We start from the raw sequence: 21,763 nt of genomic DNA on the forward strand, positions 1-21,763 counted from the left end.
TCATGCAGATACACCTATGGGAAAGGTGTGCAAGGGGGGATGGAGGTAACCCTGTGCCGGAAGCGTTGGTCCCTGCCCAGCCTGGAGAAAGCAGACCTCTGTAAGAGCTATCTCAGCCAGGTAAGAGTCCCTTAGCAAGACAGGAGCCACAGTCCTATACAACAGAGCAAAGAAGCCACACTATTTGGGCCAAGGGGAAAGGGAGGCAATTGTAAGTGTTTTATTTTCAGTTGGTTTCTCTCCATGTTTAATCCCTGAGTTTGTTACTCACCCGCAACTAACATCTGCTTTTGTTTACTGTTGGTAAACTTGGATAGTTCCCTTTTCTTGTGTTCTATCCCTTTCTAGTTCTCTTTTCTTTTCCAAGTTTGACCCTTCCTTGTTTTCTATTATGTTTCCCCCTTGAATTGCTTTGAGTTCAACTGTGCACATTGAGCCAGATTATACGGGAAGAAAGTAAGTGAATTCAGGTGCCTAAGCGCCATCCTATTCTCCCCACTTGAGTCCCTGAAAACCAGTTAATGCAAAAGTGGGTGAGTCTGCCTTCTCCTCACCCCTTTTTTGACACATAATCTTAATGCTAAGATGATGGCATGTTACAAAAATAATGGATCAATGTATTTTCAGGGAGTCAAAGAGGATATAATAGACTCACAGTTGGGTGCCCAATAGGTGGAATAGACTCTGGCTTATTTTAACACCAGAAAGCCCCAAAAGCCATTTAATAGGGAAAGACCATGCCCTTTCAACAAGATGAATGTACCTAACATCAATGCCTCTTCTGCCCAAGCAACCTCCCCAAACAAGCCTACCATACTCTCAGGGCTGAGCTGTAAGGAGAGGTGCCATGGACTCTGTGAAGTTTGCTGTATGATTAAGGGCATACAGAAATTGCTCCAACCTTGTAGTGAAGGTGCTAGCTCCAAGGTAGCTAGTGGGAACCTTCCTGGCCTGCTTAGAGCATGCACTTGCCTCGGTCACCTCTGGCTGTCAGCTAACCTACCACTGCGGTTTCCCCTTAGGACAGGGGTGGGCAAAATGCGGCCCGGGGGCTGGATGTGGCCCACCAAGCCATCCTAGCCGACCCACGGGGCCCCTAAAAAATTTAGAAAATTAATATTTATCTGCCCTGGGCTGTCTGTCATGTGACCCTTGATGGCTTGCCAAAACTCAGTAAGTGACCCTCTGCCCAAAATAATTGCCTGCCCCTTGCTTAAGCATTCCCATTTCTCTTATCCATCTGGTCCTCTCCCCCTTTGCCTCTAGGGAATCTGGGCCCATTTGTTTTTGTTTTCTCAACCGAGCTGCTCCTTTTGAGGGAAGATCATTATTGTTTTAAAAAAGCTCTGTCTGAAAAATTTTATCTGCTGTTTGGAAAGTGACACCCCAAGGTGATTAGAGCTGGGAGGGACTAAAGGAAACAAATAGTTGGTTGTTTCCTTTAGTTTTTCCATCTGTGCATCTAACTGGGCTTTGTGTTTGCCTGGTGGACCAGTCTTCCCTTTGTTCCAGGGGGTCTTTCACCCAGCAACAGAGAAACATTTAAAAAAATGTTAAATAGGCTTTGTAAAGACACACATGCATATACACATGTGCACATACACATATATACACACATATAGATATGAACTGATAGACATGCACACATGCACAAAGGCACACACACAAATGCACACACATGCACGTGCACACAGAAAGGATGAAGGAGGTAAAGAAGGCTTTTTGCCCTCCACATTCCTTTTACCACAGGAATCACCATCTCTGCCTCTGATGCTGAGATCTAGCCACTCCTGGCACCATGTTGTGCTGTGCCATGGTGCAGGCAGGAGACAGAAGCACATCACCATGTAGGCAGGGCGATATTGTCTGAGTGAGACTCAGATCATTAGCTCTTAAGGTGTCCTCTGATGCAGAGTGGTGAGCTCCAGCAAGAAGAGGCTATGTTCTGTTCCATGACATTTTTACCTCCTGCTGGTCACTCTCCTATTGTGCTGGGGTCTCATCTGGACTTTGCTCTCTCTTTTTTTCAGACAGATAAGATGGGCTGCTTCTCCACATCTGTCAATCTGGGCGACTTTCTCCAAGTTTCTCCCAACTTCAGGGACAGCATTGATGCAATGGTCACATTAAAGGAGATTGACACAGGTAACTCCAGTGGTGTCTTCAAAAGCATACTAAAAGCACTTCAAGGCATACCCAGGCATACTGGGAGCACTGTAGGCCACCTGTCCTTCTCTTACGAGCACTGAGACCCAGGCTCACAGAAGCTCAGGGGCTAGGCTACTTCTAAACCAGGGGCAGGCAATTATTTCAGGTGGAGGGCTGCTGAATGAGTTTTGGCAAGCCATCGAGGGCTGCATGACAGGCAGCCAGGGGCACATAAATATTAATTTTTAAATTTTTTTAGGGGCCCCATGGGCTGGATAGAATGGCTTGGCAGGCCATATCCAGCCTGCAGGCTGCATTTTGCCCACCCCTGCTCTAAACTCACAGGGGAGCTACAGTTCAGTTCCACTGGTTTGACCCTGGAGGCTCTAAACCCCCACACTTGCATCTTTAAGGCTCCTTGATTCCCTAGAAGTGGTCCAATCTCGTGGTGGGCTGTGGCACTGAAAGAATTAGAATGGGAAGCTAGGTATGCCAGAATCCTGGGAGGGGCATAAGGTATATGCAGCCTGACATGTATAATTGTGTTGCCAGTGGGCTGTCTGAGTGGTGGAACTGATTTGTGGAGCAGTTCTTTGTTTGCTTCCCCCTTTCACACCTTTTTTTCCAAATCTGTTCCCTTAGGAGTGCAGGTCAATGCCTCTGGCAACTTCTTCATCTCCAGGACAGCTGGGAGAGCCACATTTGAGGAGGCAAACCCTTATTACTACCGTGGAGAGGTCTACACAGGGAAGGTAACGCTTAACTACACCTCTGGAAAGTATCACAGTAGTGATGCTGCAATCTCAATGACTATACTGGAGATACTTGGTTAAACTAGGGTTAAAAAGTCACAAATTATGACTTACAGGTAAAAACCTCTGTGGAAGATGTTATTTAATAAAAGACACCATAAGCAGTGAAAACAAAGAGGAACATGCGTTCAGGGGTCAAACCTCAGTCAACGGTCAAACACTTTGATGTATGCAATTGTATAGATGAGGCACCCAGGCTATCTTTGGGAGTGATCATCTTGCTAATGGTGCTTGCTTGTAATACAGTAACTAGGGTGATATAGGAGATGATGGCTCTTTCAGAAGTTCTGGGAATTGGGACTGCCACTGATTTCTCTGATCTGGAGATGCTGAGGGTGATTAGGCTGAGCAATGTTCTATCTATTGACAAAACTGCTTTGTTTCCTCCCATTCCCCATGGGGTTCTTAGGTTAAGATGATTGATCACCAAGGCAGGTTAATGAACAACACAAACATTTACCTGATTGTAAGCTACAAAGGAAAACAGTTCACGGCAATGTACAGCACAGATGACACTGGGAGAGTTTACTTTGAGCTGGACACAAATGCTTGGGGTGATAATCCAGTCTCACTGGAGGTAAGTGAGGAAGATGGATTTCCTTATTTGTGAGAAAGAGGGACTCAATGTGCTTTCCAGAACAAGCTTATTGCTCTGCAGATGGTTCACCATAGCTCTACTGAAGAACTATAATTCTGACTTCCTGGCTTCCCCACAAACAGCATTTCTGAGGCACATCAGGCCTATTCTCTGAAATTATTCAAGTCCTGGGCTCCTCACAAAAGTCTGCTGACACTGTCCATCTGACTTAAGCTTCCCATCCTGCCATATAAACCATAGGCATCCATAGGAATCTGTTTCACGAAACAACAGATTTGCACTGAGCGAGGCATCAGCTTGTTGAACATCTGCGAGCATGGCAGTAGAGCCCAATTTGTGAATGATAGTCCTGATGCAGTGGTGCAGTCTGATTTTCTGCAGAGCTGGAGTGACCTCTCCAGGGCATAAAAGCATGAGCGGTGTATATGGAGGTACTGGGTTGCCCACATACCAGTGCCCCTCCTCTCAGCCTTACTGGTTTAGTTCGAAGGAAAGGCAGATGCCAGTACATTTGGAACCAGTTTAGCTGCAGGAGCTGCCAAAACAAAGTAGATTATCCAGTGTCTGTTTATCAGGGGTCCACTCCTAAATTTGCTATTGACCAGGGTTCAAGAGTCCAGTCTACCCTATCATAGACTGGACCTCAGTTCCACAATGTTTTGGCAGAATTTCCTCTACCAGGTGTAAGACTAATACCCCCCTCTAAGGTGCTCTTCTGCCCAAAGACATTGATAGCCCCTAGAGGTTGCCAGAATATCTAACTGCTGTCTGGCACTCACCATTAACAGTTACAGGTAGTACCATCTACTGTAAATTACAGTAGCGGGTGAACCTGACTTGACAATATGCTGCCATACCTGGTATTCACATGAGGGATGAATTTGGCCCAGGATATCCAAGTACTCTCTGTGATGCAGGTCACCATCAATGTCAAAGTCTTTTACTCGGGATGATTTACTCACCCAAGGAGTTTTACTGTTTTTCACTCTCGGCAGGGGAGGTTCCTGCCTCAGGATCCAGAGTACGTTCCAGGGACAGCCAGTGTGGTTTACCAGAATGCCTACCATTTCATACAGCCATTTTACACCACCACTGAGAGCTTCCTCAGGATTGTACGTGTGCCAGGGATTCTGCCTTGTGGCAAAATGCAGCAGGTTAAGGTGGACTACAGAATTGACCGGCGAGACCTGATGCATGGCTCCAAACATATGACTTTTTCCTACTATGTGAGTATCTATGAGAGTGCTGGTGTAGAGGGAAGGGGCATGATGGGAGGTGCTGGATCACAGAACAGCGACAGTTGAGGCAATGGCAGAGTTGACCTCATGTGTGTGCTGACCCAGACAAAGTTCCTCAGTGATGCATTTGAGAAACCCACATTTTGGAGGCAAGATGGAAGTTCAGTCACATAGATGGAAGTTCATTCAGGCCTTGAAAAGACCAGTATAGTGGCTGTCTAGCCTTGTTTTCTCTTTGTTCTCTCTGGGTACCAGTGCCTTTAAGAACTTGGCTGCTTACACAGTTCAGCCTAGAGACCATCAGTCAGCTGCCGGATAACCAATACTTTTGCATCTTAGGGACCCTAGATAGATCAGAACAGGCATCCTACAGATAAGTCTGCATATCTCACTCCCTTGATCTCCTACAGCCACCTTTTTTCCCTATTTAGAGGTGGGATTATAATTTGTACCCTGGAAGGTATAAAGTTGTGTGTGCCGTTTCCTTTGAGTCCTTCTCCCATGAAATCTTGCCTCCATGATGCTCTCAAACAATGAGCTATATTTCAAATATTTCCTGGCCTTCCTCTTATGGTCTGTCTTTTCCCCTGTAGGTCACTGGTAAAAAGGGAATCATCCTTTCAGGTCAGAAGAGTGTCTGGGTTGGCCTGCCAAGCTGTAAGTTCCTCCTCCTCCTCTCCTATGCTCAGCTGTTCCTCTGTGGGCTCTGCTGTGTGAACTGAATCATTTTGTTTGTTTGTTTGTTTTGGGGGTTTGGGGGTTTTTTTGGAGCACTCCCCCTGAACAGCCTCTTCTGTGCCAAGTCCAGCTTGAATGACTTGTCTGCATTTTCATGGTCCCTTATGGCCTTCCCTCCCTACCTGCCATCTCTTGTTCAGCACTGAGGGGTGGACTCCCTCCTCAGTTATCCCACAGGGCTAGCTAGCCTCCACCCCCACCGGCTAGTTATCATCAAACACAATGCTCTCTCATGCTTTCCCTCCTGCTATCTCACATTGGTGGCAGCTCCCTGTACACCTCTCAAAACTGTGGGGTTATCCTTTTAGTGCTTCCCTAAAATGCTCTTTCACCATGATACCCACAGCAGCCAGACAGCCGGTGTGCCTATATACCACAAACTGTCTTGCTGACATGTATTGCACCCTTGACTTTGCCATCTGTCTGGCTCTGTCTGTTGGTCTTGACACTTAAATTGTAAGTTCTGTGGGGCAGAAGCCTTGTTTTTGCTCTGTGCTCATTTAGTGTTGTGCATAATGGGTTCCCAACCCATGACGGGGGGCCTCAGGCACTACAGTAATGCAACTAAGTAACAACAGAGTATAAGGTGACTCTGAGAGAAATGCTCCTGGCAGAGATGAACACCTTGCAAACAGCCAAAAGGCTGAGGCTGTCAGCCCCCTTCTGGAGAAGGGCAGAGATGGGTAGAGCTTCTGGCTGTTCTCTAACGCCTGACATTGTCCATGGGGACACCAATTGTTTTGTGGGCCTTTCTTTGGTACTGATTGAGGAGAAAGGGAGCAAATTGGGCAAAGGGAGGATGAGGATAAATGGAGATCTTGATAGCTTTGGTAACAGAAATGTACCCTTCTTTTCCTCATTCTCTCCTTCCTTTTAGTGATGTCAGGCCACTTCTTTATCCCTTTGGTCTTCACTTCTGACTATGCTCCAGCTCCTACCATCATAGTGTATGTCATCTTCCCCACTGGAGGAATCATTGCGGACAGTGCCCCCTTCAGTGTTTCCATGTGCTTCAAAAATAAGGTGGGACTTTATTCTGAGGGCATGTCTGAGTTTCTGGGATAAGATTCTTGTTCCAATAAGGGACACAAGCAAATGATGAAAATGCAAGCAGTAGATAATGTGGGCCACTCTGTGCATCAGTGGTTGGGGTAGTGATGAACTGAAGGTGTTTGTAGAGATGAATGGAAGCTTGCAAGGGATGTGGTAAGTAGCATAATGTTCTGAATGAATGCTTGAATGGATGGGAAGAGATACCATAGGGGTATATGAAAGGTACGTTAGTGACTGGCTTTGCATTGCGGGGGTATGTAAGGGGGTGCTCATGTGAAGTGGGTTTGAGTGTGTGTGGATGCAGGACAGGCAAGTACTAGCAGGGTCTGTCCAGGTGGGTTCCTGCATCATGCTTGTCCTGCAGGTGCAGAGCATCACAGATGAAGTGAACCAAAGCAGCTCTCAGGATCTCTCTGCCTGTTCTTTGGGTACTGGGAGTGGTTTGGTATTTATGTTGCAGGAGGTTGAGGAGACTGTGGGTGAAAGCAGATCACAGAAGTGGGCATTACCACTTGCACAGAAAGGGCTATGAGCTGAGAAAGAGCCCCCTTGTCCTGTGCAGAGCAGTCTGGCCCCCTGAAGACAGAGCATTGTTACTCCTCAGGAGCGCAGTTGTCCTGCGGAGCTGTGAGCAGACAAGGGGAAGAGGTGCCTCGGGAAACCGAGCCCAGTGTCACAGAGGGATTGAGGATGCAGACTGAGACCTTGAATGTAACTGGGGGCTCAGGGAGGAAGTGGAGCAGAGAAAAGAGCACAGGCAGATGTGCTACGCTGTCCCCAGGCTGTGCTACTATGTGAATGATCTGCTGTAGCCTGCAGAGTAGGCCTCTGTAATATCACTACATGCTCACAGTAATCTGCCCCCAGCCCCCAACTGCCCTATGATCTATCCCTTCAGAATCCACCTGCTGCCATCACCACCGCACTCCCTTCAATACCCTCTCGAAGAGACCACCTCCACCTAAGTCAGGGCGGGCAATTATTCAGGCAGAGGGCCGCTTACTGAGTTTTGGCAAGCCATCGAGAGCCACATGACAGGTAGCCAGAGGCAGCTAAATATTAATTTCCTAGATTTTTTAGGGGCCCAACAGGCCAGATAGGATGGCCTGGTGGGCCACATCTGGCTCATGGGCCGCATTTTGCCCACCCCTGAACTAAGGTGAATCCTTAGAGGACTCCATTCATTTGAACCATGCAGAGCTCCTCCCTGCCACTAGGCCCAGCAGGAGGGTCAGCAGCTTTTGTCACCCCACTTTTGTGTTTTTTCCTCCCATGCCCTTCTAGGTGAAGCTGGGCTTCTCAGAGGAGGAGGCCCTTCCTGGTTCAGATGTCAGCCTCGAGATGCAGGCAGCTCCTGGATCTATGTGTGCTGTCCGGGCTGTGGATCAAAGCGTGGTTCTGATGAGGCCAGAAAAAGAGCTGAGTAACTCCATGGTAAATGACTCCAGCCCTGCCTGTTTGTGTGTGTGAGAGAAAGCATGTAAGGAGAATACCTTACACAAAAACAGCACTCTGCATCCAGTGACCACAAAAGTGCTCTCGAGAGGACAGTACCATCATCCCTAATCTACAGACATAGATCAAAGCTGAACTTTCCATCCATGATATTTTATTTTATTTAATTCATTAACTTTATATGCCATAGCAGGGAACAAAGCTTCAGGCAAACCTGAGACTTGTTAGGGGAGGAACATGTGGGCTCATAGTTGCACCTACTGGTATTTTTTATTCTTTCTTGCTTCCCCCAGATCTATGGGTTGTTCCCATATATTTACCGCTCAGGTTACCCTTACCAAGTGTCTGAAGATAACTACTGCTGGTTCCCAGATGCTCAGCAGCCAGATGTTTTCACATTTTTCAAGGTAATAATATTTTATAACTCTCCTCAGGTTAGGTTAACCAGGGTCTCTGATTGTGCAGCCAGGTTATTAGGAAACAGCTCCAATAGACATCAATACCCCATTGTTTGGTTACATAAATTACTTGACTTTAACGACCAATAGGAAATGTTTCTGTTGCACACCAGTAACCTGTTGGTTGGGTGGCTCAGAACGCCAACAGTTACTGGTTTGTTGGAGTTTTGATTGCCTTCAGGCCAAGTGTTTAAGAATGCCTTAGATTAGATGGGCAGTGGGTTACACTGCTCTTCTGCACTGCTGACCACTTGGGCCTCTGACACTGGTACCCAGCAGGAAACACTTTTGCTTTGCCTTGAGGAGCCCCCCTTTTAATGGATGTATCTGGGAAAGGCTTCCAACAGAAGCATTGCTATTTTCCCATGAATCTGATAAAGCTGAAGGAGAATATACTTGCACTGGTTGAGTCAGGCCGGATAAATCAACTGAAGCTGTCACATTGTCTCATTGTCTCAGGATGTAAGTCCCAAAGTGAGAGATTCATCTCTTAGGGCAAAGGGAGATTTGGGTCCCCCTGTATAAAAAGGATGGCAGACTTATCAGAAGGACAGAGGGGAGAGGGAGAGAGAAGGATGGGCTTCTGATACCCAAACTCCTTGCATCCCCTTTTTCCTTCTGTCTTCAGGCAATGGGCTTGAAAGTCCTATCCAACACCAATATCCAGAAGCCAAGGGAGTGTCTAATTACTACACCCAAACCATATATGTGGGATGAGATAAGGCCATTTCTCCAAAGTAGGTACCTGCCAGCTCTTCATTCTTCATTTTCTTATTGCTCAGATGAGTGCTCTGCCTTTAAGGCAGAAGTAGCTCAGTGCTCTAGGTAAAAATATGTTGTGACTACATGCAGGAAGAAAAGAAAGAGAAAATGCCACTCTGCCCTAAGCTTTGACATAGCCTGTGCTTGAGGGCTCGATGCCCTAAATTGTCAGAAAGTTGTCCGTGGGTATGTCATTACATTAGCCTCTTGGCTAATAGGTTGACTTCCAGCCATTTAATTTCTGAGCTAAGGATGGGACTCTCCTGCCTGTAAACTGGTTCCAAGGGTCTTCTAATAACCAAGTCCTTGTTCCCCGTAGCATTTTCTATGACTGGGACAGCAACTACACTTGGAACCACCACACCTATGTCGGTACCCACCATTGAAGAGAAAGTCCGCAAGTATTTTCCCGAAACCTGGATATGGGATTTATTTCCTATAGGGTAAGTAGAAAAACAGTGGAACCTTGTCTGACTGTCTTTGTGTGATCCTGAATGGATACAGATATGGTCAACTCTTAGCATATCAAATGAATGGGGATAACTGCTGAGTCACACACCTCAGGAAAGGTTCAGATAGTATGAATCCTCTAACAGCCAAGCTGCTGGTAATCAGTTTTGCAGTATGAAGTTTCAGCCAGGTTTCTATTTCATTAAATGCCCATGGCCATAAAAAAGCTAGAATCCATTTAAAGAAAAACAATCTTGACAAGACTTACCCTTGTGTTTGATCTGATATAAAAGTATTATATATTATATGGTGTCACTACTGACATCAGCATATGATAACCCAATAGGTAACCATCCTGTACTAAATCTCTGGGGAGGGGCAGGATGAGCTAAGGAAGATTTTCCATCTCTGTCTTCTCTAGTTATGTCCCTGTCTGTCCCTCTCTGGAATCTGGTCAGAATACTAAGTAACTGGGCTCGGGCTTCACCAGTTCTGTTTGCTCTACAGCAGGTGTCTCTAATCCACTTTGACCACCCGCTGTCTTCCTAAAGATGACTTTGTTATGTGTTCAGTTCAGCAAACCAATCTCATCACACACAGTAGGCAAAAATTAACTCTTTGGGGCATGTTTCCCTCAGTAGGAAACATACATCTAGTAAGCTTTTGGCAGGTTATTTTCTCCTAAGTACAGATTGTTGTTGGTTGTCTTAATAGTCACTAATGTCAGCCATATGACTGTCTCTTGACTCTACTTCATCTCTTTGATGCAGAATTTCTGCTTCTAGGTGTTGTGAACTGTTCAGAGGCAGACTAAACTGGGTCTCTGGAGTGAAGTCTAGGGGCACATGTGTTCTTGGCATGTAGGAATGGGAGCAGTTTCCAAACTAAGGGTCTCAAATGTATATAGTTCACAGCATTTAAAGAGTGGTATCATGTGCCCCATAGAAATTCAGTTGTAGTGGTCAAGCTCAGCCTGTACATGGGGTCAAAAGCTGATGGAAATGGAGTTACTGCAAAAAAAAAGAATTGGGAACTATTTGATGACACTTTGATTCTGATACTTGGGTTTTCCATTAACTTACCATGGCCTTAAGTCACTTCTCTCTGTGATGGCTTCCTCAGTCACAAGAGAAGAGGAGCAGTAGTCACCTGTGTTCATAAAGTGCTTTTAGGTCTTCAGAGGGCACATGTTGTGTATGGAAAGATCTAAGCATTATCATTAATGATATTTGTATGGAAATTTTTGCTCTCTTGGTCTCACTTGCCCTGCATAAAGCCATCCTGACTCTCCACTTACAGCAGTGATTCTTAAACAGGGTGCCATGGCACCCAGGATATGTGATATCCTTTCAAGGTTGCCACAGGATGCCACACAATTTTAACACCAGTAGGTGTGCAAACACATACACACGATTCACAAGATAAAACTCTGAGATTTCCCATAGGAATCCATAGTGTCAAAAATATTCTGACTGGTTACAGTCTGAGTTGTCTGCAGCATAAAAATTGCTTGATTTTTTTTTTTTCCCCATAGTGAAGAAACAAGTGAAAGGTAAGAGCTGGCATTTTCTAAGGAGTGTTTTGAGTTTAATGAGGTGCATTGTGAATTAAACGATGGATGATTTTGAGTCCAACAAGGAGTGCTTTGAGTCTAAAAAGGTTGAGAACCACTGTCTTATAGTGGCCACCTTTCCCGAGTCTCGAAGTAGAACAACCTGAAAAATGTTGGGAGGTGCTTATTTAAGGGCTGCCATTTCAAAGTCCTCCTGTAACACTCTGCTTCCCACTCACACCGCTCCATGCTTAGCTGTCTATGAGCTCCAATCTTCAGTGCTACAGGATGCCAAAGTACTGGCAGCCCCCTATTGTGTGCCATGGTTGGAGAGTATTGCCACTGCATTTGGTCATGACATCCTGATGTGGATGTGGGGAGGCAGCTGCACATCTGAACAATACTGAGTTGCTCTGCTTTTGAAGTGATTCAGCTTGAAGTAGGATTTGAATTGCTTCAAATGTACATCTGACCATGTTCTGAGAAGTTTACAGAGATTTTTGAAACTGGGATAAAACCATTCATTTGGACAATCTAGCCAGGGCAGGTGTTTAAAATGGGACTATCCTGGTGAAAACAAGATTTATGGTCATCCTATCCATCTTATTCCAGTCAGAAATGTTGATGTTGGCAGTTCCAGGGCTAAGCTCTAGACGACTGGATTGGGAATCTCAAAGTTCACCTGCAGTTGACTCCCAATGGACTTCAATGGGAGGTGAGGGCAATCAGCCTCTCTCACAAGATAGGATTATTTTAACACACATGAACAGCAAATCCCAGAGAACACTGTCTGTGGCCTGAATGAAAAAGCAGAGACCTGCCCAAAGCACAAAATGGAAGTGGTGGTGGGGTGAGCTTTCAGAGACCTCACAGCTCAGTGATGCTCAGACTAAGGTCATGGGAATGGACACATTGGGAATAAAGGGTCACAACTTCTTTGAGGCATGAACAGCTACTGTCTAAGGCAATGGTGTTCTACTAAAGCATTTTGTTTCTTTTTGTTTTTTCCTCTCAGTCCCAAAGGAAATAGGAATGTCACAGTTACTGTGCCTGACACCATCACTGAGTGGAAAGCTGGGATGTTCTGCACAGCTGAGATTGGCTTTGGGCTTGCTCCTACCACAAGCCTCCAGACCTTCAAGCCATTCTTTGTAGAGCCCACACTGCCATATGCTGTGATCCGGGGAGAGACCTTTGTCCTGAAGGCCACTGTCTTCAACTATCTTCCTAAGTGCATTATGGTAAGCCCTACCAGTGGCTTCACATGAGGTACGGTACGGTGTGTGGGAGAAATGCCTCTGGACTTGGATTGGATTCACACTCATGGCACATATCTTATGTCGTCTTAGTTCTATTTGTCCATCACTGCTGTCTCTTTAGATCCACGTGACCCTGGCAGAGTCCTCAGACTATCAGTTGGAGCTGTGTAAGAGCTGTCTCTACACCACCTGCCTGTGTGGCAACGAAGCCAAGACATTTCAGTGGGAAGTCACACCTACACACCAGGGTGAGGAAAACGGGAGCGGGAAGGAGTAAGCAGGAAGAAGCTGAGGGAAGCAACTCTGTACATTATTTGACTTCCCTTCATGTGGCACTGGATAAAAAGAATAGGAATATGTGCTCTTTTCGCTGGAGGGTGCAACTTGCCATCCAGCCTAGGATGAAGAATGCTGTCTGGCTCTGGGAATAGGTTACAGACCTTTTCATCATTAGGGCACAGGTTCTGCAGAATGTCCTTGGAAGGTGCCATTTATTGGCACAATGGAGGGTATTTCCATAGGGGTTGGCTCCTATACAGTGGTTGTCACTTATTTTCAGGGTTGGTGAATATCACTCTCAGCACAGAGGCCCTGGCCACCAAAGAGCTCTGTGGAAAAGAGAGGCCATTTGTGCCAGCCCGAGGACGGACAGACACACTGATCAAACCCCTTCTAGTTCAGGTCAGTTTGGGGCTGAGTTCCTTTTCCTCCCTTACTGCAAGCGGGGAAATCTGAAATCAGGTTTCATGCTGTCCCCACATTGCCTTCCTTTCTTCAGGAAGGTTCACTAGAATCTCCACGTCTGATCTAGGATGCACCCAGGCCCTTCCAGTGAGGGGTGATGAATATGCTTCTGGAAGAAGTTTCCTCCACTTCATGCCCATTGCCATCCCTGTGTGCCTCCTCCTAGGGAAAGACCCACAAACTCAACCTCTTTCCTCCTTCTGCCCCTGGAATATGGGCCTGCTTTGTACCCACTGATCCTGCCTCCCTCACTCCCCGTCAGAGGACAAAGCCAGCTCCCCTCGCTTAGGCCCCACTGCAGAAGCTGAGCCTTGGAGGCAGGTTTGTCGGGAGCTCTGTGGCCCTTAAGTTGGCACTGACATAAGTTTTTGGGCAGGGAAAGGGAGCAAAAACCCAGAGGGTTCCATGGACAGAGGAGCCCTTGCACAAGCCTGGCACAAAGTCACACTGGGTTTGTGATTAGACAGAGGAGGAAAGTTTTTGATGAAAGTGTTTTCCAAAAATAGTTTTAACCAAACCATTTGTGTGTGTAATTATATCAGTTTCGATGATGGCCTCTTTGAAAATAGAAGATTTTTTTCCCCCCCAGTTGAACTTAATTTCAGCTGGAACAACATTTTAAAACTTAATTTACAAAGAAATGTCCATTTCATTTTATAATTTATTTTGTGTGGTTTTATTTTTATGTTATCTCTATTTTGCATTATTTGTGACATCAATAGTAATAGTGCTTATAATATAACCACATATCAAGTAAGGTCATATATTATAGACGTATTACATGTCATTTATGAACTGTTGCTTCTGATGCATCACAATGCATCATGATATAATATACGTTAATAGTTTATATATTCCTTTTCAAATATAAAGGGCAGTTGCTATTGAATGCTGACTGAAACTTTCTTAACATATTTTCCAAAGTGGTCCTATTTGAAACAAAGCAGTTCGACACTGAGGCTTTCAACAAGAAAATAAGTTTTAAAATAAGAACACAACAACTGTCATTTCCTAGGTCAGACCACAACTCCGTCTTACCAAAGACCCTGTGTCACACAGTGGCAGAGAGTATATACTGAAAGGGAGAGTGAACAGGGTATGACTGTTCCTCTCCCATTTGCAGCCTCCAGCATTTAGGTGTAATCCTATTCCAGTACAGCACAAGAGATAGTTCACTTCAGAAAACAAGTGAAAAAGTTCTTTCTGTATTGAGTAACAGCCCTTTTTTTTTTAATAAAACAATATTTAGACCTTTTGTTATGCACTACTGTTAGTGACATATCAGGAAATAATGTTGAGTAATAGAAATAAGATAGAGGCCAAAAGGATTCTAAAAAATACATTCCTTTTTTTAAATAAAATGTATTTAAATGGATTTCTTGTTTTTAGAATTTTGGTTTTACAGGAAATCCTGAAAATATTTAGTTTCATTCCCTTTTAGAATGAAAACAAATTTTTAAAAAGTGACATTTCTTATGGAAGAGATGATCCACACTCTGGGATATTGAGGTAGGAGATGGGTTGTTGACCTGTTCTGTCTGTAACCTACTTGTCTCCCTGTTTTTATCTTCTCTTCACTACTCCTGATATTGCTGACCTTTTCCCCAACAGCCAGAGGGAGTGCTGGTGGAAAAGACTCACAACTCCTTGATGTGCCCCAAAGAAGGTAAGTGGTCTGCACTGGTCAGTAATAAGGCATCCCCTGTGACCATGTACTGGGACATACAGGTGGACAGTGAAGGGAGGGGTGTGTGGTGGGGTGCTGCTATAGGGAAATTATATGGCTATGAGACATATTAGTAATATATTTGCCCTGGGAAATATGGCTAAGGAACAGCATGTGAGTGTTATTTGAAGATATAAAATCACATCTTATGTGCAACCACAAGTTTCAGTGAAGGATTTTTCCTTGTTCTCCAGGGTTTTGTCTAGTTTTGGCTTTGAACAGTTGAAGCAGAGAGGCTTTTATCTCTTCCCTTGGTGAGACATTTCCACTGTCTCATGCATCCTTCACTGAAAGGAAACACTTCTTCACAGCCAGACTAGGCTTAATGGTCACTGGGCCTTTATCAATTTGTAGGCAAGTGCTGTGTCTGTCCTTCTTATCCCCTTGTTAAGTTGCACAATTTCATTACAATTCTGGAGAAAAGGGAGCTCCCACTGAATGTCCCTGCAGGAGGACCAAGCCTGTAATATAAATATCCCTTGTTGCTAATGCACAAGCTTGGCAGCCTCCATTGCTTGAGCCATTAGAACTAGAACAGATAAGAATATCAGACAGGAAGGAGGCTCCGCGGTGCATTTGCAAGCTGTTCTTGATTCAAGGAATCCCCAGAGTCACTACTGCAAAATCTCACCCCTAGCTGCACACCACAGCACAGTACAGCACAGCTGTGAAACACAAGGCAGGTACACCTTACAAGTAAGCCAGACATAAAAGCAGAAGGACAAGGGCCTTGTCAATGCCCTGCCACTGCAATGACAGGGAAGTAGTTCCATAAGAAAATGCTCAGAACAGCTCCATCTAACCTAGTTTTCTGGCCTAGTTTTCTGGCCCCAGACTTGGCAATGGGTCTGACCGTGAGCAGAAGAGCAAGACCTGTAGTTAGGAGCTTCAGGACTTTTTAAGTACTGGCAGGAACATCAGCACATTCCAATCAAGCTCTCCTTGCTCCCAGCCATAGCTGTGGCCAGTGTCCCAGTGCTACAGAGGAAGGCAACCCCCACCTCCTTTCAGAAGCCAATACCATTTATGTTGGGGAAGAAATTCCATCCTGGCCCCACCAGCAGCTAGCACAAACCCTGAACTGTGGGATTACCAGACACCTCCTACACCGCAAGAGATGCCGTGTCATATGCTATCTGATCAGTCTGCAGGGAACAGTCCTTCACTGCCCACTCCTAGACAGACTGGAGGTGACCTCAGGGCTTTCCCCCCTTCTGTGAGGTTCCTGGTTGATGATGAGGCCACCAGCAATGTAGAAGAGATTGTGGGAGTGGGAGATAGTTGGGATGGCAAAGGGACAAAACACCCTTCTAAAACACCTGAGGTTTGGAAAGAGATGGAGTCACAATAGGAGGTTGCCCTGGGTGTTGAGGACTGCAGTGCAGGGATAAGGCTCAGCATCCACTGAGGATGCAGAGAGAGGTGGTGCAGAGGAGTAAGGGGTAGAGGAATGAGAGGGAACAGACATAAAGTCTGTAAGGTTTTGGCCAGATGCATGGAAGGAGGTGCAAGGCAGAGGCCAGGGCTGGCTCCAGGGGAGAGTTTACAGGGGATTCTGGAACCTGCCTTCTTAGACTTTTTTTTCCTTTCGCTCCTCCATGTCTCAGGGAATCCAGTGCAGGATTTGGTGCCCCTGAAGCTACCCAGTAATGTGGTGAAAGGTTCAGCCAGAGCTACTGTCTCCATCATTGGTAAGGGACCCAACACTAGCACTGCAGGCAGCTCTGGGATCTGGGACCCTCATCCCTGTGCCCACACTGTGAGCCTCCAGCATGGTGTGTCCAAGGCTAGGTGTCCCCTGCCCCCTTTCCCATGCTTGTGCTCCAGATCCACCAAAATAGCTGCTTCAGTTTTGACCCAGTACAGCAGCCACACACTGTGGGAACTCCCAAGGGAAAGGCCTGGGTCCCCCATGTCCTCTCCACCTAGGTAACCTGACCCTGACTGCTTCAGATAAAATCTGGATTAAAACCCATGAACCCCAGGGTGCTGCTTCCAACCTGGGAAGCTGACCCAGGACAGAAGAACTCCCTTCCAGTGGATCATTCCATCTTGGAGAAAACCATCTTTTGGGGTAACAGAGCATCCCAGAGGGGAGCTAGGACTCCTCTCCCACTACCCTTCAACTCAGCACACTGTTCTACTCAGTCTGTTGAGGAAATGCTGCCCGCCTTTGCTTTAACCCAGTGGGGACCAATCTTGCAGGAGGGGGGATGGATGAACACAGAGGGCACATGCCACAAATTAATCTCCCCTACCCACCAAGGGCTGCTGATCCCCACCTCACAGAGTTGGCCATTATAGGGTTTGCATCCTAGGGTAGTGGAGTGGAGACATGGGGGCTTGAGCCAAGTGGGGGTGGGATGCTGCTGTGAGAGGAAGCATCACCCCCAAGTACCAGGATGACCTTTCCCTGACCCTGCAGCCACTGCCATTTCATATGGTGAATAAGGATCCAAAGCCCTGAATTTAGCAGTGGCTACAGGGCCAGGGAAGGGTTAACCTGGCTCTTGTATGCAACATATGGCACTGCTGGTAGCAGCCTGTGGTACCCTGCTCCACTCCACCCAGCATGGGGACTTCAAGGCCTCCTGCTTCTATTCCAACACTGGCCTTTACTGAATGCCCAGGGCTTGTACACCACACACAGCACTGCCTGTGCCACTTGTGGCATGTGTGATGTGGGTTGGCCACCCCTGTTCTATTGGACTATTTAAGCAGATCTCCCCCCTGCCTACCACTACAATGGAATACTCCATCTACGATAAAACCACCCCCCACATGTGCTTGGGGTAGGAAAATAGCCCTGTGCTCTGAGGAATGTTTGCAGGGGGAAGAAAAAATAACTCCAAATTGAGTGGAACGTTCCCCTTCCCCTTCCTGGGGCAGAAATAGATCTTCACTTCCCTAGAACATGCTTCAATGTGGCACACTCCTTCTCCTCCCATCCCCGCCATGTGGTAATGGTACACTCCTGAATAAAGGCAGGTGCCTTCTTTGCCCCTTTTGCCCCCCTTCAAGGAAAAGCCCCTTTGGGATGAGAACCTGGGTCACTCCTGGTGCAATGAGGGATGTAACATGTTGGTGGGCAGGGTGGGGCACTGCCCTGTCCTTGGCTGTGGGGCAAGGCTGTGCAGGCTGCAGTGGGTATGCCCTGGGGGACTAGCTGCATCACTCCTGTCCCAGCCTGGGGACTCCTTCCTCCTGCCCCATGGGGCTCTCCTCTGCTTCACTTTTTGACCCCCTCTTCTGCACCCCTCTCTTTCCCACTACGGCAGGTGACATCATGGGCATAGCACTGCAGAACCTGGACCGGCTGGTGCAGATGCCCCAAGGCTGTGGGGAGCAGAATATGGTGCTCTTTGCTCCCATCATCTATGTGCTGCAGTACCTGGAGAAGACGGGGCAGCTGACCCCAGAGATCAGGGACCGGGCAACAGGCTTCCTGTGCAGTGGCAAGTGACCCCAGCCCAGGCCCATTGCTCTACCCACCCAGCCAGTTACTACACTTCCCCTGCACCTGCCCTGCCAACATACTGCACACTGTGCTCACCCTGCCAGTATACCACGTCCTGCACACAACCTGCCAATATACTGTGCCCAGCTACTCAGTTTATCCCTGCCCACTCCCACCACCAGCCTGCCAATATACTATATCCTGTACGCCCCTTGCGTCTAGATTTCCATTGCACCATACTCCCCACACCCACCTGCTGATGTACTACACTCTCCACACTTACCATGTCAGTATACCACTCCCCACACCCACTCTACCAATATGCCATGCCCATCTAGCCAGTGTGCCCCTGCCCTTCCCCTACCCCCATCCTGTGACTCACTCCCCGCCTTTCCCTGCCCACAGCCTATCAGTACCCCCACCCCTTAGTCACCCTGCCCATATGTCATACCCATCTGGCCAGTATTCCCTCATCCCTTCTTTGCACCCACCCTCCAAGTAGCCCTCATTCATCCTCCATGGTAATCATACCAATATCTGTCTGCTTCTCTTTGTCTACAACCTGCTAGTAGTTCTCCCCTCCTCCTCTGACACTCATCCTGCAAACGTCATCTGCCTTCCTTACCTTTGCCCTGTGCAAATACCTCCCAACGAGATTTTAAATATCTTGTCATCTCTTCCCCATATCCACCCTAAAAATGCCCTTTTCCTAGCCCTAGTGGGTGACTGTCATTTCTTGCTGTCTCCCTAGGGCATCAGAGGCAGCTGCTCTATAAACATCATGATGGTTCCTACAGTGCATTTGGGACTAAAGATGAGGATGGTAACACCTGGTAAGCAGTGGGGCCTTTCTTCCCTGTGGCCCACTGTCTGAGAGCCTGGAGCTCTGGGAACTGGAGGTTGTGGGTTGTTGCCAGCCCCTCAGGACCCTTCACTGTACCTGATCTGCTCTGAAGGAAATCTCTGTACATGCCCCTGCCCCTGGTGGTGGGTTAAGGTGCCTCATACTCTGCCCAGAGGCCAGGAACCCCTAGGGAAATGTGCCTACATCTGGCATAGAGAGCTGTATTTGGGCAGACAAAAATGGCATAGCATCAAGGTGCTGGGATGAGGGTGGGGGAAAGGATTCTGATCAAGGTCCTGCTTTCCTTTCCCTGCCCTGTATCCTCCTGCTTCCTCTTCCTCACTCCTTTGTCTCTTTCTCTCTCCTGCCTTTCTTCTTCTTTTCTCTCTTTCTCTTTTCAGTGTTTCTCCTTCATAGCATTTCCCTCCTCATCCTCAGTCTCCTGGTTGCTGCCCTCCACATACTCTCCCTCCCTCTTCTCCAGGCTGACAGCATTTGTGGCCAAGTGTTTTGGGCAGGCCAAGCGGTACATCTTTCTCGATGACAGGAATGTCCGGGATGCGCTGAGCTGGATACAGCTTCACCAGCTGCCCAATGGCTGCTTTGAGAGTGTGGGCAAGCTCTTCAACACTGCCATGAAGGTACTAGCGTGGCTGGGTGGCCCTCAAAGCATTGCCTTCCAAAGTGTGGAAGGTAGCTCAGCATCCTCATTGCTTTGTCAGAGAGGTCACATCAGGGATGAGGGTGGGAAAGAAGCTGGGTGGGAGCATTGGGTCCTGTTGATGCTGCCTCTCTCTGATGCCCTTGTCTCCCTGGGTGTTGGTGCTTCCCACAGGGCGGCGTGGATGGCGAAGTCCCCCTAGCTGCCTACATCACTGCAGCATATCTGGAGGCTGGGGAGATGGTGAATGTGAGTATTCAGGACCTTTGTTGCATCCCTTTGTGTCCTAAAGAGCTCTTGCTGTGGGCAGAGGTAGAGCATTGCTTACAGGGAGGGAGTTACTGGGGTGGTGGGAAGGCTCCGACCATTCCTGTGCAGGATTGTTGTTGGGGGGAAGGGAGAGAAGTTTGCACTGCCCATTGGAAGAACATCCCTGGGAGACAGCTCACATGGCTGGGGAATATTGGGAATTGCAATTCTAGGCACTTAGCTTAGCTTTCAAAGCAGGGGGAGCCTGATGAGAGGCACTGCCGATGCCTGTGTTGTATGATGCAGGTGCAGTTGGAATTGCATCTCTGCATAAAAGCATCTCTCTCCAACATCTTGGTCTAGACAGGCTTCTGGACACCTACTGCTACTAGGGGAGAAAGCACAATGGGGGGTAATGACCTGAGTGGAAGGTGGAAACTTTGGATGAAAGGTGGAGAGGATTAAAGTAGGGCTTCACACTGTTGCTGCAAGTGACAGGGACCTATGCAAAGGAAGGTGCTGAAAAGGGAACCTTCTGCCTGATGCCGAAGGTCCTGATGCACTTGAGCATCTAGCAGTTTGCTGTCAGCTCCAGTGAGAAGACCAGTTATGAAACTGCATGACCGATATTTGAAAATTCGTATTCCACATGAACATGAACCATGACTTAGAGTTTGAGAAAAAGAAGATTGATCTGAGGGTGAAGAGCTGAGTCTGCCTTGGGGAATCCCTGAAAAGAGACCAGAATGTGATTTGAATCCCTTACAAGAAAACTCAAGAGTCACTGTTGATAGCCTTAATTAACCCCCAACAAAGCAATTAGAATTGTCCAAGGGTTGCCAACTCTGAATCTATTCTGGGACATTCCTGGAACACCAGTGTGCCCGTGACACACAACGTGAACGTGCCTGCATGCTTGTGTATATCAGTTACAGATTAGGGTGTGTAGACTTTATGTCAAGAAGGCAAATACACTTTACTATTACATTTTAAAAACCTATTGGACTACTATATACATCAGATTCAATGTTTAATATTTTTTTAATGAATGCCCTATCATTTATCTCCTGGGTCATTCTCAGCAGTCTCCTGGAGATTTATATCTAATTCCTGGAAACTCCAGGGCAATTCTGGAGGATTGGAAATCTTACAAGCCACTGAAGTCACCAGCTTATGGAAAATGGAAAGCACTACAATGTTGCAGAGGTGACTGAGAACCCAAAATATCTCACAGAGAGGGAGCTAAGGCAGAATGGCCCATGGCGCACAGTTGGTAGCAAGTGAGAACAGTGCATTGAACTGTGTGTGTTTTGTGACAACTGCACAAGCCAGGACAACACCCAGCAGATAGGAACAACTGCAAGAATGCAGGATGGGAAGGCGTTCTCTGGGCCACTGAGTCCCATCCTGTGTTCACAGACAACCATTAATTCAAGGAACCCCCGCAAAATCACCATTTCAAATCCTCACACACAGTTATAAGGTGCAAAACCTGGAGCATCAAGAACACCTTATTACACACCATTGGGAAAAGCAGGAGACACAAGAGTACTGCCAAA

The 21,763-nt window shown here is 47.0% G+C and overlaps 1 protein-coding gene across 1 annotated transcript in view; it reads left to right on the top strand.

Moving 5' to 3' along the window:
- LOC149866625 (alpha-2-macroglobulin-like protein 1) overlaps nucleotides 1–21,763 on the top strand; it is a 49,917-nt gene that overhangs the window by 14,742 nt on the left and 13,412 nt on the right. Inside the window, exons 8-27 of the mRNA XM_090043966.1 lie at nucleotides 9–120; nucleotides 2,031–2,145; nucleotides 2,791–2,900; nucleotides 3,370–3,537; nucleotides 4,554–4,784; nucleotides 5,390–5,453; nucleotides 6,412–6,557; nucleotides 7,872–8,021; nucleotides 8,336–8,449; nucleotides 9,129–9,237; nucleotides 9,582–9,705; nucleotides 12,280–12,505; nucleotides 12,645–12,771; nucleotides 13,083–13,204; nucleotides 14,879–14,933; nucleotides 16,601–16,684; nucleotides 18,272–18,448; nucleotides 19,202–19,283; nucleotides 19,779–19,935; nucleotides 20,130–20,204. Of these exons, the coding sequence (XP_089900092.1) occupies nucleotides 9–120; nucleotides 2,031–2,145; nucleotides 2,791–2,900; nucleotides 3,370–3,537; nucleotides 4,554–4,784; nucleotides 5,390–5,453; nucleotides 6,412–6,557; nucleotides 7,872–8,021; nucleotides 8,336–8,449; nucleotides 9,129–9,237; nucleotides 9,582–9,705; nucleotides 12,280–12,505; nucleotides 12,645–12,771; nucleotides 13,083–13,204; nucleotides 14,879–14,933; nucleotides 16,601–16,684; nucleotides 18,272–18,448; nucleotides 19,202–19,283; nucleotides 19,779–19,935; nucleotides 20,130–20,204 (2,548 nt within the window). The remainder of the gene's footprint in view (nucleotides 1–8; nucleotides 121–2,030; nucleotides 2,146–2,790; nucleotides 2,901–3,369; nucleotides 3,538–4,553; nucleotides 4,785–5,389; nucleotides 5,454–6,411; nucleotides 6,558–7,871; nucleotides 8,022–8,335; nucleotides 8,450–9,128; nucleotides 9,238–9,581; nucleotides 9,706–12,279; nucleotides 12,506–12,644; nucleotides 12,772–13,082; nucleotides 13,205–14,878; nucleotides 14,934–16,600; nucleotides 16,685–18,271; nucleotides 18,449–19,201; nucleotides 19,284–19,778; nucleotides 19,936–20,129; nucleotides 20,205–21,763) is intronic.

Source organism: Crocodylus siamensis, chromosome 4, assembly GCF_052110815.1.
Source record: "Crocodylus siamensis isolate JL-2025a chromosome 4, ASM5211081v1, whole genome shotgun sequence".
In the NCBI taxonomy this organism is placed as follows: domain Eukaryota; kingdom Metazoa; phylum Chordata; order Crocodylia; family Crocodylidae; genus Crocodylus; species Crocodylus siamensis.